At 35.0% G+C, this 18,286-nt stretch overlaps 1 protein-coding gene across 2 annotated transcripts; it reads left to right on the top strand.

The window, feature by feature from the left end:
* Positions 1-1,796: 1,796 nt before the first annotated feature.
* LOC112049248 (bifunctional coenzyme A synthase) lies at positions 1,797-18,164 on the top strand. Of its 2 annotated transcripts, none has more exons than XM_024087059.2 (10): positions 1,797-2,340; positions 3,790-3,965; positions 4,601-4,778; positions 5,228-5,416; positions 6,668-6,816; positions 7,206-7,406; positions 9,319-9,407; positions 10,241-10,406; positions 11,566-11,748; positions 13,257-18,164. In XM_024087059.2, the coding sequence occupies exons 1-10, from the start codon at positions 2,256-2,258 to the stop codon at positions 13,452-13,454; spliced, it is 1,614 nt and encodes a 537-aa protein (XP_023942827.2). In that variant the 5' UTR covers positions 1,797-2,255; the 3' UTR covers positions 13,455-18,164. The 2 variants fall into 2 exon arrangements, with proteins under 2 accessions (XP_023942827.2, XP_023942828.2); XM_024087060.2 differs by having other exon boundaries at positions 1,798-1,959.
* Positions 18,165-18,286: the final 122 nt, after the last annotated feature.

The following is an 18,286-nucleotide window of genomic DNA, read 5'->3' as shown; positions in this document are numbered from 1 at the left end:
ATCAATTGCTACTGAGCTGTTGTCGTTTAGCCGGTAGAGGGTTGTTCTAACAAAAAATATCTCAAAGCTTAATACTTTACAAATGAGTAAAAAAATAAAAAATGACCAAAATAAATGAGTAAAAAAATCATCTCCACTTAACATGTAGGGGAGGTACTGTAAAAAAATATATTTCAAGATTTTATTTTACGACTTTGTTCACATTTTTGGTCATACGTATAGTGCGACACAAAAGAGTAGAAAATAAATGAGAGCGCTGTAGTGTAGTATTATTGTATATATGTAGTAGTATTATTATATATGTCGGCGAGTGAGTTATTTGATCGGTTTTCAAAATCTAACTTAATTATTGTGATAATATTAGAATCAGGTTTTCATGTAATTGGGATTTAATTATTTACTGTTTAAATAAATAAGATTGTAAAAGGTTGATCACGTGAATCTCGTCCAATAGCATCGCGTCAAAATGGCGCGTAGCCGGTACGCTTGACAGAGTGAGGCACCCTGCCCCCATTGTAGTCTGCTAGTTGAGCAGTTCAGTTGTAATCGCGTTCTCGGAATGGATAATCGTCTTCCATTTTTTAAATAGTGATAATGAAATACTGATAGTGAGAAGTTTAGTGGGTGAGTTATCCATATAATCGGGCCATTGCATTGTTAATACTTAGCTGTAAGAACGACGGAAGGTTACGAACGGAGAAGAGGAGCGTTTACATGTTGTAAAAGGATCCTTTAACCCTGCTACTAGCGGCTGCTAGGCCGTAATGCCGCTTGTGCTTGACTGCCTGCCCTATAATAGTTAATCCTGGTTTACATTTGATTGTATCAGCGCTATACTTGATCAATATTGTAGTTAGTATATTAATACGGTTCTATTCTCTAACTTAAGTTAAGCGTCGTTCCGATAATGATCGATAGTGTTACTTTGTGTATATGCCATCCTTGACACGTGAAGCTTAGAACCTGCTCTGAGACTACGGCTTCTCCGTTATCAAAAGTGAAATTTAGTCTATTTGCCCTTATTTATTTAAAGTAGTATTGTCGTTCATATGGTAACCCTTTGTTCTGTTATCCACTTAGTATTGCAACTACTTTTATACTTGATATTTTGTTCTATATGTAGGTAATATTATGTTCTTATTTTAACTAAGATTATCTGTTGAAAATAAATAAATAAATATAAATAAATTAATAAAATTATTTGGTAAATACTTACTAAAACCGGGAAGTAAACAACATGGGGTACGAGTAAGATAGCCGATTTTAAGATTTACATTCAATTGTGTTTATTGTATTTCGTCTGGAAATTATCTGAATTTCCACTATGATTTTAATAATCTGATAAAACTATAATTAATGATTCGTTCATAGATTGTACATACAACGTACATACATGTACATACTTATACTTAATACTGAGATTGGTTGCAAAAATTTATAGATCATTTTGATAATGACAGTAAATGTGGTGTTGCTGTTGCCACAATTTTTTTTAGTTCCATTCTTATGATTCTTATTAACTTCTACTATTTTACGTCGCACTATATAATAATTTATAGCTTTCTAGTAGTAATAGTCTCTGCACTAAGCTGCGGACAAATGGGCGAAAGACGGATGGAGAGATAGACAGACATTGCGAAACTATTATGGGCTACGGAACCCTAAAATGTAGCTCCTCCTTGAACGTCACTGTAACAAACTAGAATACAGAGCCAAAAAAACAACTAGAAAAAATTGGGTTTAACTTTGACGTCTATCAACTAATTCATTTTAATGACTTTGACATTGACATTCAAGTTTATATTTTCAATTTGTGGTTTGTATTTGGAGGTTATGTATTATTTATCATCAGATATTAATAAGTGAATTGTGATTTTGAAGTGTAAACAAGCAGAAGGAAAATCGTTAGGGATATCTAAGCTTTATCCCCATATTAAGGATACATAATAATCATTCTAGGTAGTTACTATTTGTGAAGAATTATAGTTAGTTTATTTTATCGGTCACTGTGGCTTGTTTCTACCGCAAAACCCAGCAAAACTTACGCATAGTTCATCATTTCAAACATTAATTAGTTAGACTAGAACTTAATAAAAAAAAAGCCATAATGAGTCTATTGCAGTGTAATTAAAATGAAGCCTGTGAATATTTGTTATTTATTACACAAAATGATAATTAGTTGACGCATACTTTATATTGTTAGAATGTTAATGTTGCTATTTAAGTTTTGACCTTTGTACTATTTCTGAATAATCATGCTGAACACAGCAATCAGTGTCTCTATTGCTGTGGTGTTTATCTCAATTGTTTCATATTACTTTATAATGAATAACAAGTCAGGTAGGTTACATTTTTGTAATTTGTACATTTTATGCATGCATTTCTTCACTTCTCTTACATTACATTACAACATGCTAAACAGTCCAGCTTTTGTGACCCTGCTGGGTTTTTTTTCATACATTAAGTGGCCATACACTTTATTTCGTTAAGTTTAGTGCATCCTATACAGGATATCCATTGACTAATGTGATGCTTATTTTCCTCTACACCTGTGACGCTAACATGCAACCACCAAGATAATCTTGTGAAGGGAAATTGACAAAATTCAACCGATAGTACTGTCATCTCTTTCATTGTGTTCATATGAAGTAGGTGGAACTGGGACAACTCTGACACCATTGGATGACATTTGGTCTATATTTCTTTTCACTGATCGCATGTTAGCACCTCTGCATATTGTTGATAATTTATTTTTTGCAAAACTGATTGTTTTTGCTACTAAATATGTCTTGTTGAATATTAATTCTTGTTTCAATTTTTGTACATGGTGAGTACATTATATAGTCTTGCTAACAGCTATAATATTACATCAATTCAGTCACTATGCTCTATTTTTATCTCTAATTTTAAAGATAAGATAAGATATCCGAGAATGCCAAATTGATTAAAAATGCTTAAAAATAATTTAGTAACAAAAGTGTATTGCAGACTCATTATGAAAGGGTTTATTTCATGGTCATTATCCAGGTTTTCTAAGTCAGTGTTAGATAAAGTATTATCTTATTGAATAGAAGTATAGTATAGGAAGTAAAGTAATAACTTAGTGACTATACTACAGCTTTTCTTGATGAGTACTGTTTACAAATAAAGAAATTAGAAATGAAGGTGGAAAATGCATGTCATTTCATAACTTATTTGTTTTAAATTATGTATTGTTTGTTTATAAAATGTTATATAAAATGTATGTACCATATCTAATTGTTCTAAGCATATTAATCAAATTTATTTTCATTAATTTAAGAACAAGTAAATTTTGACTATTATTAGGTGTGAAATGACTAATGATTTATGCCCTCATTTTTAATTTGTTTGTTGGTAAACAGTACTCATCTAGAAAGGCTGTAGTATAGTGTAGTCCTGAGTATATAACCCACTCCACATGGGAGTACCATTGATTCAACATCAATGTGCCTGATCATCCTCCAAACAGGGAGTTGTTCTTTCACGTCTTTTGCTTCTGCCTACTGGCCTTTTCAAGCAATGCTACTGTGCTCGCCCAAAACCTCAGTGACACATCTGAGGTTCCTTTTAGTAGCCTATGGCACTTACACATTCAGAAAAGAAAAAAAAACTCCAAACAGATCTTGGATTATTTTGTCCTGTAAATCAGGTCACCTTGTAACATCTACTTTCAACTCTTGGACCTTGGCCTTTGCTTAACAATATATATGAGCCCTTCACAATCTGTTAGGATCTGTAAAGTTAACAATATTATGATACTATTTGCAGGTGCACTTTCAATGGCTAACAATGGTTTACTCTTGGTATCAAATGCTGCCAAAGCACACAGATACTGTTCTCAAGTCTCAAAATATGTGAAAAATGTACTGTATATAAAGTTTAATAGTGGACCAGACAGCTCATTGCCTGTTATAAATAAACAAATTATTAACATATACACGAAGGTAAGTTTATTTTTTTATATTTTACAAGTTAGCCCTTGACTACAATCCAATCTCACCTGATGGTAAGTGATGATTCAATCTAAGATGGAAGCAGGCTAACCTGTTAGGAGAAGAATAAAAATCCACACCCCTATTGGTTTTTAAAGGAACCAGAACACTAAATCACTTGGGGGGGGGTATATCTTTGTCGGTAGGGTGGTAACTAACCACGGCCTAAGCCTCCCACCAGCCAAAAATTTTAAGAAAGCAAATTGTTGTGGCACATCTTTTAAACCATATGTTTGTTACCTACTCCAAAGTAAAATACCTGTAAAATGTTTTTGAGCTAGCATGGCTATGGTGACAGTGGCCTATATGACGTTCATAATATGTACTATTATCGTGGCTAGTTACGAACCTACTGGCAAAGACGTACCGCCAAGCGATTTAGAAATTGTGAAAAATCGTGAATTTTCATCCTCCTCCTAACAACACACTTAGCCCGCTTTCATCTTAGATTGCATCATCACTTAACATCAGGTGAGATTGTAGTCAAGGGTTAACTTATAAAGAATAAAAAAGTAACCATGTACAGGCTTACTAAAAAAAACAGTATTGTATACTTGATAAATAATATTTTATTCTCCATAAACTAGGCATCAACACAATGTGGCAATGTGGACGTAAGACTGATGCTGAAGCCAATAAATAGTCAAGAGAAATTAAAAACAAATAGGCCTTATGAATTAATCATGTATGATAGAGATTTAGCCAAGGATGTTGTCAATAGTTTAGTCAACAATGCTCCACCTGAAACACAAGTACAAAGTATAGGTAAGTAACTAACATTGTATAGTACGAGATCCAGCATAAGAAATATATACCCTCATCTGTTATTTAATTGGGATGAGTAATAAATGATAGAAAATATTCACATTGACACATTACACATATGTTGCCTAGTTAAATTTCGGCCTGATAGTACTAAAATTTTTATTTGGTTAATTTAATAAAATCACACACTAGTTTACTTTTTCAAAGTAAAGTAAACTTTAAATGTTTGGTAAATTGATGATGTAATTTTAATCCATGTTTATAAGTATGGCTGTATATGTTTGATTGCCATTTAAAGTTTTTCAGGTAGCATGGGTACGGTGACTGTAGCCTGTATGACGCTCATTATATGTACTCTTTATAGTAGCTGAGCAACAATTTTGGTGACGGGGGTGTCCTTGTTTGACTCCCCTCAAAATATTATTGTTAATTTAAATTATTTTTTACAGATAGTGATAAGAGTGTCATATCAAAATTGTTAACAAATGACGGGGAAGCAGTGAAGACGTATGAATACGTAGCTCTAGGCGGCACATTCGACCGATTGCACAATGGACACAAGATCCTGCTCTCACAGGCGGCGTTGCGAGCCACCAAACACGTCACAGTTGGTGTAACAGATGTAAATATGATTCAGTGTAAGGGATACATTGATGTTGAATACAGTCGCTATACAGGGTGCTCGGGAGTATTTCCTATAAATTTCCAAGGAATATGTGTTCATGAATATTTTCGGAGTAAAAAATATTTCTTTTGTAAATAGATCTTAAATTGTGTCCCTATGTCGCATCCTTATTAACCTAGCTAACTTATTCATTGTTAAATATCATGAAGTAGCTTACTAGTGATGTGAGTGCGTGTGAGTGCTAGTTGCAATATCTCGTCGATATCGACAGTCTGTTTACTACGATTGCGTGTGTTATATGGATAATCGAAATTATTTGTATGAAAACATAAAAAGTTTCATTTTTTAGTTAAAAAAAAATTAGTTATGCAGTTCGGCTTCTAAGTGAACTTGACTTGTCAACACCTTGCAGTTATGGAATACTCCCGATCACCCTGTATATCGCGTACAATAGTCGCAACTAAGTGGGTTGAAATAAACTAAAAGATGGGACAAAATATCTTAGCATTCCATGGATTCACTGTGCGGATGCCGGGTCCATTGTGTGGCATAGAAAACCTCTAAACAGATCCCGGACTTGTGACTGAAGGGTTAAGGACTCTTTAAGTTTAACTAACACTCCCCTTCTCTACTAGTGTTGTTCTCCCTGCCTAGCCTGGTAGGATAGTACTAGAGCTTTAGATGATATTTAACAACAAGAAGTTCCGAAAACTATAGTGGTTGATTGGGAGAACCCACAATAAGCCTAGACTAAACACAAGCAAGCAAATATTAATGTGTCATAAAACGGGCTAGCCTACATTATTCATTTCTGGAATTGGGCACTTGAACATTGAATTTCTTCAGCATTTTCAAACCAACATATTGAAAGTAAAATGCAATCCAACATCACATGATTATCACTAAAGTCTGGTAGTGATAGTTATAGAGTCAAATATTATCAGTTCAAGACCAAACTATAATTTAAATATTATGCTGTATCTTTTAAATATGACAAATATTCCCATTCCTCTTTGACTAGTCAAAAAAGATTGTTATAAGTGGAAATGAAAATAGTCCAAAGGACAGATTGAACCACAACTTCTGGGTGATCTTTTCTTCTTTTTTTTTCCTGGACCTTTTCCGCACTTGGCCACTAGGGTTGGCCGTTGTACGTAAACTTTTGGGGGATGAGCCCGACACCTTTGCTGTTGGTTTGAGGATTATTGGAGCAGCATCTAAGCATAAGGTGTTCAATTTTGTAAATCAAAATTAAATTTTTCAGCCAAAACACTTTGGGAGTTAATAGAGCCGGTAGAAATACGGATGAAGGCTGTGTTGGACTTCCTCACCGATATAAATCCTGATCTAGAGTACAATGTGTGTCCCATACAAGATGTGTACGGACCAACAAAAGATGATCCAAGGTTTCAGGTATGTTCTTAACTTATGTTCACTATTGCCTTAGGAATATTTACAAGTTCTTGTATTTGTCTTAGGTCCATATTAATAGACATTCTTTAATATCAAACGTAAAGTTGAAGCTATTTGAGATAAATATTTTATACTTGAAGCAAAAAACGACGATGATCCCGCTTGACTAAGGTGCTTTTATGAAAGTGTGATTTACGTTTGATAGGCATCATTACAATGATAATGAAACTATAGACACATAAATCTCATTTCGATTTATTTTGACATTGGTTGTCAAATTTACAATTTGACATTTACAACTTATTGAGATTGTATGCAGGAAATAAAAATTTCACTCTGACTTAATCATTAAAGCCCATCAGTATACTGTACAATGGTTATTTTTTCAGTTAATAGTAGTAAGCGAAGAAACAAAACGCGGTGCCTTAAAAATAAACGAGAAACGGAAAGAGAAAGGTCTTCAGCCATTAGACGTCTACACAATAGGAATGGCGGAGGAGTTAGACCAGCAGTCAACTGAAGAGGAGGCTAAAGTTAGCTCCAGCAACCTTCGGATGCGGTTGTTGGGGACCCTGTTGAGAGAACCTAAGGTATGAACCATCACAAGTACTCCATGGTTCACTAAGATATTGGAACTGTATCTAGACATAAAAACAGTAAAAGAAGAGGTTGAACTCAGACCAATGAGCTAATGCGCGCCTATATATAGGATTTCCTGTAAATAATATAGAATGTAGAATAACAAAAATGAACAAATAAATAACCTCCTATGACCTTCAATGGAAGGCTAGCTACAGATGCCATTAAGTGCTCAAGCAATTTGCTTAAAGCTCTTCAAGCTGATTGAATCTCCTTATTCGCGGAGAATCGTCATCATTTTATTTTAAAAGCCTAATAATACAGGGAACAAACCTTCTCCTATTAGTTTGTGGAGGTGGGTAAGTGGAACCCAAAACGTTCAGTGAAACATACCTGAGATTTTTTTGGCGCTGCTTGAATTTTATCAATTTTTCAAGGAGATTAGCAAAATATAGTAGATTGTTATACAAGGGGCTAAAAAGACCCATTATATACGAGGTATTTTTAGAGCCCGAGACGTAGGCGAGGGCCGCCTAAATAGAAACCGAGTTTATAATGGGTTTAGCCCCACGTGTTACACACTCTGCTTTTCACTACGATTGCGAGAAAATAAAATAGTTTAGTACAATATTCAATAATTTATTTTAATTGAAAATTAAATGTACAAAGTCTACAATTTTGGATGTTAAGGGAGATGCTTTACCCGGTAACATAATTTCCGACTCCTGTGAAGATGAATAATGACTATTTGAGGTAAACGTGGGAGATAATAGTTTAAAAAACTCCTTTCGTAAGTGAATCCATTCGTTGTTGTTTTCTCCACTTTACCTAGGTAAGGTATTTAAGTAAATGCGTCCGGACTTTGATGGTAACAGATTGAAAATTTCATCCATCTCCAAATTAGGATCACCATTCTCACTAGATGAAGACAACAATAACAATTATTGTTGAAAAATATGTAAGTTACGGTCACAAATTTACAATGAATTTCTTAAAAAAATCAAGCGTGTGTATTATATTATTCACGACAATTGTTTTTTAAATTCTCGCTTTTTAATTTTATTTTTTTCACATGAGAAAAAGGCAAAGGTATTACACTGTAAAGGATGTCTTCAAATCTCGCTCTATTCGCAACTCAATAAAAATTAAATAAAAAATAAACGCATTCCATAGACAAGAACGCTGCATTTCATTCCAATTTAAAGTTTTTTATTTATTTTTCAAAACAATCAGGGCCTTACCTTTAATGATTCTATTTTCGAATAAAACCTCCTCCGTTTTATAGTAGGCTAGTACTTGGCTAGTACTCGTAACAGACAAGAATTAAAAAAACAAAATTACTTTAGCCCCTAGAGGCTAAAATGCTTGTTTAGCCCCGCTGTGGAGTGGTAATATGACAGTGTTTTTGAGCAAGAGTAGTGAAAAATATATTTTTTGTGTTCAAGGACAAAATAAAGGACACTTGATTTTTTTTTATATGTATTGGTACATAGATAAACATCTAGACACAGGAAAACATGCGTGTTTGTCACAATTAACCATCCAGTTGTAACATTTGAATTAGAGGGCATGGCCACTACTAATTGTACTAATTGACAGTCAATCATTGTGAACAAAAAACACCCGCAAAGTATCGCTTATTATGTAAAATGTAATTGAAAATATTCATTTGGAAATAAGTATGGAAATGCGTTAAATTCAGTTTATATAAAGTCCGGCGGAACCATGGATTTTTCCGGGATAAAGCATAGCCTGTTTTGCTCAATAATCTCCTCTATATCCCAGAGCATGCCCTATTTAAATTGGTTCATCCTAGACAAAGAGACACAGACAATGAATTAAAATTGTGTAGAAAACACAATTATTATGAATCCACAGAGAGATACTTCAATTATAATTATATGTATGATTGATTATTTGCAGCCAAATCCGAACATACCTGATTGGCCATATGTGATCGGATTAGCAGGCGGTATTGCCAGTGGAAAAAGTAATATCACAAACAAATTAAAGTAAGTATTTATTTATAAAAGTGTATTATCATCTTTTTTTCTTAATAGTCCAAGATTCTAAGTAAAAACGAACTTCACCCGTCTATTTGCTAGCTATGAAAATTATTTTATATCAAATAAAATAGTCAATAAATATATTGTGTTAAATTAATCGTAAAATATGCTTTCATTTGACATATTAGACGACTAAATAGCTGACGAGGGTATTTATATAACATTACTTAACAGTTTATATCTGGCAACACCACAGTTACAGTGTGAAAGCAGGCAACCTTTACTTTTCAGTTATTTTGGGTATATACTATTAAGTAGTGCACAATTTATTTTAAATTAACCAATAAGGGAAGGAGATTAAATAAATAAAAAAAACATTAATCATTTAATACTGTTCGGCCGCAATTTAACTAGGCAACCTTTGTGTAATTTGTCAAACTGAATATTTTTCATCGTTTATTTCGTATCCCAATTAAATAACAGATGACGGTATATTTTTTTTTACCGGATCTCGTACTATAAACAGAGATAGAGATGAATTCGACAGACACACACAATACATCGTTATAAAATAGCGCCACAGAACCCAAGATTTGTGACACGGTTGTAAAAACGCAAAGGGTTTCGTTGGGTTTTAGTGGGTCTTCTCCTCCTTGCTGGCGACTCCCACATACCCTCCAGAGAGTGCCGTGGAGTCTCTTAAGCGACACCTTTAGGAGGGATGCGTAAATTCATTTCCCGGTGAGAAAATTAAGGAGCGCTTTGAAGACGCTACCTTCAATGCTCCTGTTATTCTACTTGTTTTTTTTTTATTTATTCATTTATATTTCCCTTGCCAGGTTAAAGGGTGCAGCGATAGTTAACTGTGATATAATAGCCCACGAGCTGTACGAGCCCGGGCTGCCTCTGAACCGCACGATAGCGGAGGCGTTCGGTGATGACGTCATCACTGCGCAGGGCGAGGTGGACAGGAGGAAACTCGGCAGTATCGTGTTTAGTGATAAGGTTAGCTCAGATAGTAACTGCAAAAAACCCCTCTTCGGCTTCCCTACTATACTGTCCGAGTGCTCATAGCAAATTACATGTAACTTTGTTGCAACGACCAATCATGAGTGCCTTCCAGCAAGAGCACGATGTTCATATATATCCTTCAAGTGATATGCAGGATTATTATGCTCCATTCAAATAACGAGTCACTATCGTTTATATCGTATTTTCGTTTTTGGGATAAGACATACTTATTTCAACGAAATGTCATTGACTATGCTACGTTACATCTAGTGGCAGTGATTTCGTTCGACCATCTAAAATTTTTGTTTTGTATGCCACTGCACGTCATTAGTTATTGTGGCACTCGTATTGTTATAGTGCACTCAAATCACTTGTGCTACAATGTCCCTCATTACATGACAGTGGCATTTATAACTATTTATATCATATTTTGCAATCATCATTGTGTATTCAACGAAATGACATAATAACTGTCATTTTACATAAAATGACAATAATATAATAGTGGTAGTAGCACATAGGTTAAATTCGACACTCAGTGGGTGAATGCTATCCTGGGGGTGCTCCTGCAACGTATATCACAAAATCATTTATTTCAAGTAGGCTCAGTTTACAAGCACTTTTGACACGTCAGTTGACTATTTGTAAAGATTGTACCACCGGTTCGGAAGGCAGGTTCTGCTGAGAAGATACCGGCAAGAAACTCAACAGTTGCTCTTTTGAAAAGTCATACAGTATTATAATTTACAATTGATAACTATTACAATTTCTTATCAAATTCACACAGGAAATAAAACTATTTCCTGTGTGAAGGTGGAAGCTGATCCAATGGCCTCCAAGCATCTTTATCATTAAGGAACTCATCAATGTTGTAGTACTCTCGACTAAGTAAATGTTTTTTAACACATTGCTTAAAGCTATGCATTGGCAGGTCCATCACAGTCTTGGGGATCTTATTATAGAAGAGTACACCCAAACCTACAAAAGATTTTTTTACTCTTTGGAGACGATATGCAGAAATAACTAACTTATGCCCGTGTCTAGTAAAACGTGGGTTTAAATCTCCTTTATATGGTTTCCTCCTATGATTTTCACTGTAAGAGAGCACAAAGTGGTAGAAGTAAAACACACATTTCAAACTGATTGTTACCAGGATCAACTCGAGAAACTGAACCAGTTGGTGTGGCCCGCAGTGGTGGAGGAGGCCCAGAGGCGCGTGAAGGCGCTCGGCGAGCAAGGGTATAAGGTGGTGGTGATGGAGGCGGCGGTGATGATCCGCGCCAAGTGGTACACGCGCTGCCACCAGCTGTGGGCTGTCATCGTGCCACCATCAGAGGTGGCTATCATATTATAATGTAGTACGAGATCCGGCATAAGAAATATATACCTCATCTGTTATTTAATTGAGATAAGAAATATTCACATTGACACATTGCATATAGGTTGTCTAGTTAAATTGCGACCGATTAAATGATTATTACTTAATTAATTTATTTAATCTCCTCTCATTGGATAGTTAAAAAAAATCACACAAGTTAATAGAATATATCCAAAATTATGGAAAAAGTAAAGGTTGCCTGCTTTCACACTGCAACTGTGGGGTTGCCAGATATAAAGAGTTAAGTAATGTTATTTACCCTCATCAGTTATTTAGTCTTCTAATCAGTCATGAAAGCTTATTTTATGTCTAATTTAACTATATTAGGTTGCCTTTGATTTACTTTATTGTTTTCTAGATTTTGTATGAAAAATGCGTTTGGCCGCAATTAACTAGGCAACTTATTTGAAATGTGTCACTGTGATTATTATCTATCATTTATTTCATATCACTAAATAACAGATGAGGGAATATATTTCAAATGCCGGATCTTGGACCATTCTTATTAATACTACTACAAACTAGCTGGGCAGTGTTCGGGAAACTCTGTGACATCTTTACGTCTAAAATACATTCGTGCCTGAAAGTTCGAAAAATGCCTTTTGCAAAAGATGACCTAGGGATCCTACGAACAAAGCTTGGAATTTCTCTGCATGATCGAATCAGAAATGAAGGGATTGAGGGGCGACCCTGCACCGGAAAGGGCAGTGTGATGTTTGGAAGTCTATGCAAGAAGGCTACGTCCAGCAGTGGACATCCATCGTCTGTTAATGGTGATGATAAATCAAAAATAATTTTAAACGCCAATTATACAGGTGGCTCAGGAGTATTTCCCATAACTCAGGGGTTATATTCTTTACCGAGAACTAATTTAAAATTTTCAAGGAACATGTGTTCTAAAATTAATATTTTTGGGGTAAATAATATTTCTTTTGTAAATAGATTTAATTGCAATCATGTGTCCCTTATACGCATCCTTATGACGTTTTGAATTTTTTCCAATTCAATTCAAAAAATTGGGCCAGCGTGGTGGACTATTGGCCTAATCCCTCTCATTCTGAGAGGAGACTCGAGCTCAGCAGTGAGCCGTATATGGGTTGATAATTATGATGGTGAAAGGCGTGTGTTACATGGAGAGTTCATTATTATTTGAAAACATAATAAGGTTTTATTTTTTAAATATTAGTTATGCAATTTGACTCCTATAAGTGGACTCGTCAACACCTTGAAGTTATGGGAAATACACCCGAGCGCCCTGTTTATTATTTGCCAAGCTTTGTTAATTATTTTATTCCTTTTATCGTGATCGTAGAAAAAGTATTGTATGCCACTGCACTTAATTAGCGATTGTAGCACTCGTGATCTCTATTGTGCAATGAAAAAAGAACACTAGTGTTACAATGGCCCCCATTATATTATGACAGCAGAATAAATAACTATTGTTTATTTTTTCGTACTATCTACAGGCAATTAAGAGACTGCAAGAGCGAAATAACCTGACTGAAGAAGAGGCAAAACAGAGGGTCAGCGCCCAACCTTCGAACGCAGAACAGGTCGCACAAGCTAACGTCGTCTTCAGCCCCTACTGGAGTTACGAATACACGCAAGTGCAAATAGACAGGGCGTGGGAGCATTTGCAAAACTATTTGGAGTGTAGAAAATGAAACTGCCCTCAAAATGAATATTCTGTAACATTTTCCGTAGACAGAGAAAGTAATAGACGAATGGATAGATAAAGAGAACAACATATGCTTGGACTCTATAAAGAAACGAGGTCTAGCATGCGTCAACAATGTATCTCATGAAGAGAAAAGAGATATTGCCTATCAATATGGTGGAGTTGAAATCTCTCTCGCTCTCTTTCTTCTAGCGATATTTTCAATTCCGCTACTATTGGTCGATGTTTGTCTTTCTGTCGTCTCGAGATATATCGTGCGTATCTAAGGCCTTAATTTGTTGCAAATTATAAGTAACCAGTTAGTTTGAAATATATTCGTCGAAAAAGTATAGTGTGCTGTATTGTGAACTTACGTCAAAAACTAATATATTTTTAGTGACAACGGCATAATCACTCGTCTAATTCTTTATCTGTCTACGCTTTTGACCTTATTTTTTTCTTGACGGCAAGTAATAGGCTGTCTGTCCAATCGTCGAAAGGTCAGTTACTGACAATTTGCAGTCCTTTAAACGATGTTGACAGATGAAATCCTGTTGAGTTTAAATAGTAATATATTAATTGCATATACGCTACTGGCATATATAATATTCATTAATTAAATATATTCAAATCAATACATTATATGTATTGAAAGCTTAAACCAATACATTAAAAAATAAACAGACAATAATAATTTAGCTAGAATATACTAGAAACTTCATTATAAAGTAATGGAAAATAGAAATGGCTGATGTGTTCGTATTGGTATTATTTAAATCGTACTTAGCTGTTTGTTAGCCAAGTTTGGTACATAACCCGCTTCCACATTGATCCAAACACCTATCTTCTTGAGTCTTTTTCTCACTTATAAGTGGTGACGAAACTATTTGTTTCCAACTGTATATATCCCGGGCGTCATTACTTTAGCGTAATCCAGGACAGATCGAAAGCATCTTCGCTTCTATGGACTGCTTCCAAGTAGCCTTTGGTTTGCCACATATTCGCTTGTCTCCTCCAGTACGTCTAGCATGCGACCAATTACATGTATCTTGAAGAGAAATAGACAAAATTTCGACCAATTGCGGGGAATAGTTCCAACCTTTCATCAATCAATCAATCAATTTATTTATTTGCAGATACAAGCTTACAAAGATATGTATGTGGTAAGTATGATGTAAATGGTAGCCAATTTGGTATGCAAAGTATTTATTAAGTATGTGTTATTTAATTATTTCAAATGACAATTTTATCATTTAAAATTTACAATTTCATCATTAGGCTTCGGCCGTGGCTAGTTACAACTCTACCGACAAAGACGTACCGCCAAGCGATTTAGCGTTCCGGTACGATGTCGTGTAGAAACCGAAAAAGGGTGTGGACTTCATCCTCCTCCTAACAAGTTAGCTCGCTTCCATCTTAGACTGCATCATCACTTACCATCAGGTGAGATTGTAGTCAAGCGCTAACTTGTACAGATTAAAAAAAAAAACATCCCAATGCAATGAAAGAGATATATTTCTTGACTTTTGTCTATATTTCTTCACGAGATGGTCGTTTGATCGCATGTTAAGCGTAGGTACTTACAGATATTAGACCTTAACTGTTTAAATCTAATAAACATTAAATTACTATATTGGATAGAAGCAGGCGTTACTTTGCGGAAGTTCATCATGATTATACAACGTGTCCCAAAATTCAACGATAAGCGGGCGCCAAAAGATTGACCTGCTCATGAGCACTTAAGGAAAAATAATAAAAAAAATATACCTAAATTTTTTTTTTAGTTACAAAATAAATTTTAAAATTCTTTGAAAATTTACACCTTGTATGATATTTTGAACTACCGCAGCTACAATTTCTTAAATATGCTTAAGATTTTTTTTGTATCGGAACCTAAGTAGTACTACTATTCACCACAACTCTTAAAAACACCACAATGCCCGCAGTTTTTACACAAAAAAAAATCAAAATATTTTTTTTCCCTCAAATTTTTAAAGATTTTTACTTTCAGTCTACTTTGACTCATGGTCTTGCAAAAAAAAGTATGAACACCGCTATGGCAAGTTATTTTCAAAGTTGACGCAACTAATCAAGATTTCAAAATAGTATAATACCCTAGGATAACTAGTCACAAAAAAAAATATGCGTACCATTTGTAAACAAGAACCAAATTTCTTAATTGTTCTTGTTGTTAGTAATAAATTTTACTATGTTCCAAAAATGTGTTTGTTATTTTAATTACACAACATTAAAGTAAATGTTCGAATTGTTTTCCACCGGCATTAATACAGGCACGACATCGCCTTAAAAACGACCGTTTTATTTTTCGCGCATATCTTCTAGCATTGATATGTGCCGCAGCCTGAGTGATTTTTTGCCGAAGCTCGTCCAATGTCGTAATCGGTTTTGCGTAGATCCTGTCTTTGAGACAACCCCAATAAAAGAAATCCAGGGGGTTTAGGTCGGGTGATCGGGGTGGCCATAGGATAGGACCAAGTCGCCCGATCCAACGCCCCGGATACTCGTGGTCTAGGTATTGTCTCACAGGACGAGCGTAGTGAGCTGGGCAACCATCATTTTGATACCACATATTTTGAAGGTCGCTTAGGGGGACGTCTTCTAGTAATTCTTGCAAATCATTTTGTAAAAAGTTCAAATAACTGTCCCCATCTAAGTTTCCTTGTAATTCAAAAGGCCCAATCACTTTTCCATTTAAAATGCCCGTCCATAAGTTGACCTTAAATTGATATTGGGATTTGTCTTCTCTCATCAGGTGCGGATTCTCATTGCTCCAGCTGTGTAGGTTGTGAAGATTTAAATAGCCATCTTTCTTGCAGGTTGTTTCATCCGACCATAGTACTTTATCCAAGAACTGAGGATCTTCCCGATGCTTTTGAAGCATCACTCGGCAAAATGCGATCCGCAGTGGATAGTCCCGTGATAGTAACGTTTGTACACGTCTGTAATGATATGGGTGTAGCCGATGACGTTTTAGTATTCGATGTGCTGAACTTTTTGGGATTCCCGTAGCTGCTTCTATGGCACGCACTGAGGTAGTTGAATCAATGTTTATTTCATTGAGAACTTCTTCATCGCATTCCGATCTAGGTCTTCCAGCGTTTCTTCTAGCTGACGGCAAACGACCCTCCGAAAACGCTTGATGCACATTCATAAATACCCGATAATCTGGATATCTTTGAGCGTTTGGGTACCTTTCTCGATACAATCTGCTAGCAGCGTTAGCATTGCACCGACATTCTCCATAAATGAGATGCATGTTAGCGTATTCCATCGGCGTGTATGGTTGCGGCATGATAACGCTAAACAGTCCAAAATACACCAAAAGTCCAATTCACAAAACACAGGCACAGTCCAAAATAATGCCAGGTCAGTTCAGTTTGCAGATCACTTAAGTCCAGTCCAAAATGCAAAGCCAAAAGTCGTTAGTACGAGAGCCACGTCAATTGAATACGGAAAGTTGCGCAGTAAACAAAAGAGCAGAGCGTACTGACTTGCTGGGAACAGGATTTTCTTTACCTGCATCATTGTCATTCAACAAAGAACATCTGTCTATCCCTCTCTAACGTATACTTATCGCTATCTTTCTCTCTCTCTCTCTCTCTTATTTTTAAATGTTATCGTTCGTTCCATTAAAATTCTAGGAAATTGCAACGTATGACTCACATCATTTTGTGCATAAAGTAAAAGTGATTTCTAGGAGCAAAAACATTTTAGAAATTTAGTTCTTGTTTACAAATAGTACGCATATTTTTTTTTTGCGACTAGTTATCCTAGGGTATTATACTATTTTGAAATCTTGATTAGTTGCGTCAACTTTGAAAATAACTTGCCATAGCGGTGTTCATACTTTTTTTTGCAAGACCATGAGTCAAAGTAGACTGAAAGTAAAAAACTTTAAAAATTTGAGGGAAAAAAAATATTTTGATATTTTTTTGTGTAAAAACTGCGGGCATTGTGGTGTTTTTAAGAGTTGTGGTGAATAGTAGTACTACTTAGGTTCCGATACAAAAAAAATCTTAAGCATATTTAAGAAATTGTAGCTGCGGTAGTTCAAAATATCATACAAGGTGTAAATTTTCAAAGAATTTTAAAATTTATTTTGTAACTAAAAAAAAAATTTAGGTATATTTTTTTTATTATTTTTCCTTAAGTGCTCATGAGCAGGTCAATCTTTTGGCGCCCGCTTATCGTTGAATTTTGGGACACGTTGTATAATGATTTATTTATTTTGCTATCATCCGCGAAAATTCGGCGAACCCATGCGACAACGTCACCCAGGTCCGACAAAATACTTTGCAATTGCAAATTGCAAACTTTGCAATTGCACGTTGTAGAGTCAACATCTCCTGAGGATGCTCCGGTTTCGGGGTGAAACGTACGTAGAGAGTATTTTGTCGGACCTGGGTGACGTTGTCGCATGGGTTCGCCGAATTTTCGCGGATGATAGCAAAATAAATAAATCATTATATAATTAAATTACTATATTATACTTATTACATTAAACTACGTATCTAATTTAGTATATAAATGTTTATTTCTGTTGATTATAAGAATAGTATTTTAAGAATATTTTTTGTAACAACTAACATTGCATTTTTGGGTGATATTAAGATTAATGATAGATGTTAAGTTATATAAAATTATGTAACATTGTTTTTAAAATAAATAAGGAGTTATTAAAAGTTGCATTACTTTATACTAGCTTATACTTTCTATACCTCTATCTTTATTAGAGAACCTAACTAGCTAAACCTTCAACCCCTATTTCATAACTTTACTCTCTACTCTCTGGACTCGTTAGGAATCTGTATTGGAGAA

The sequence above is a fragment of the Bicyclus anynana genome, chromosome 14 (genome assembly GCF_947172395.1).
Source record: "Bicyclus anynana chromosome 14, ilBicAnyn1.1, whole genome shotgun sequence".
NCBI lineage: Eukaryota > Metazoa > Arthropoda > Insecta > Lepidoptera > Nymphalidae > Bicyclus > Bicyclus anynana.
This window is presented reverse-complemented; position numbering and strand designations above follow the sequence as displayed.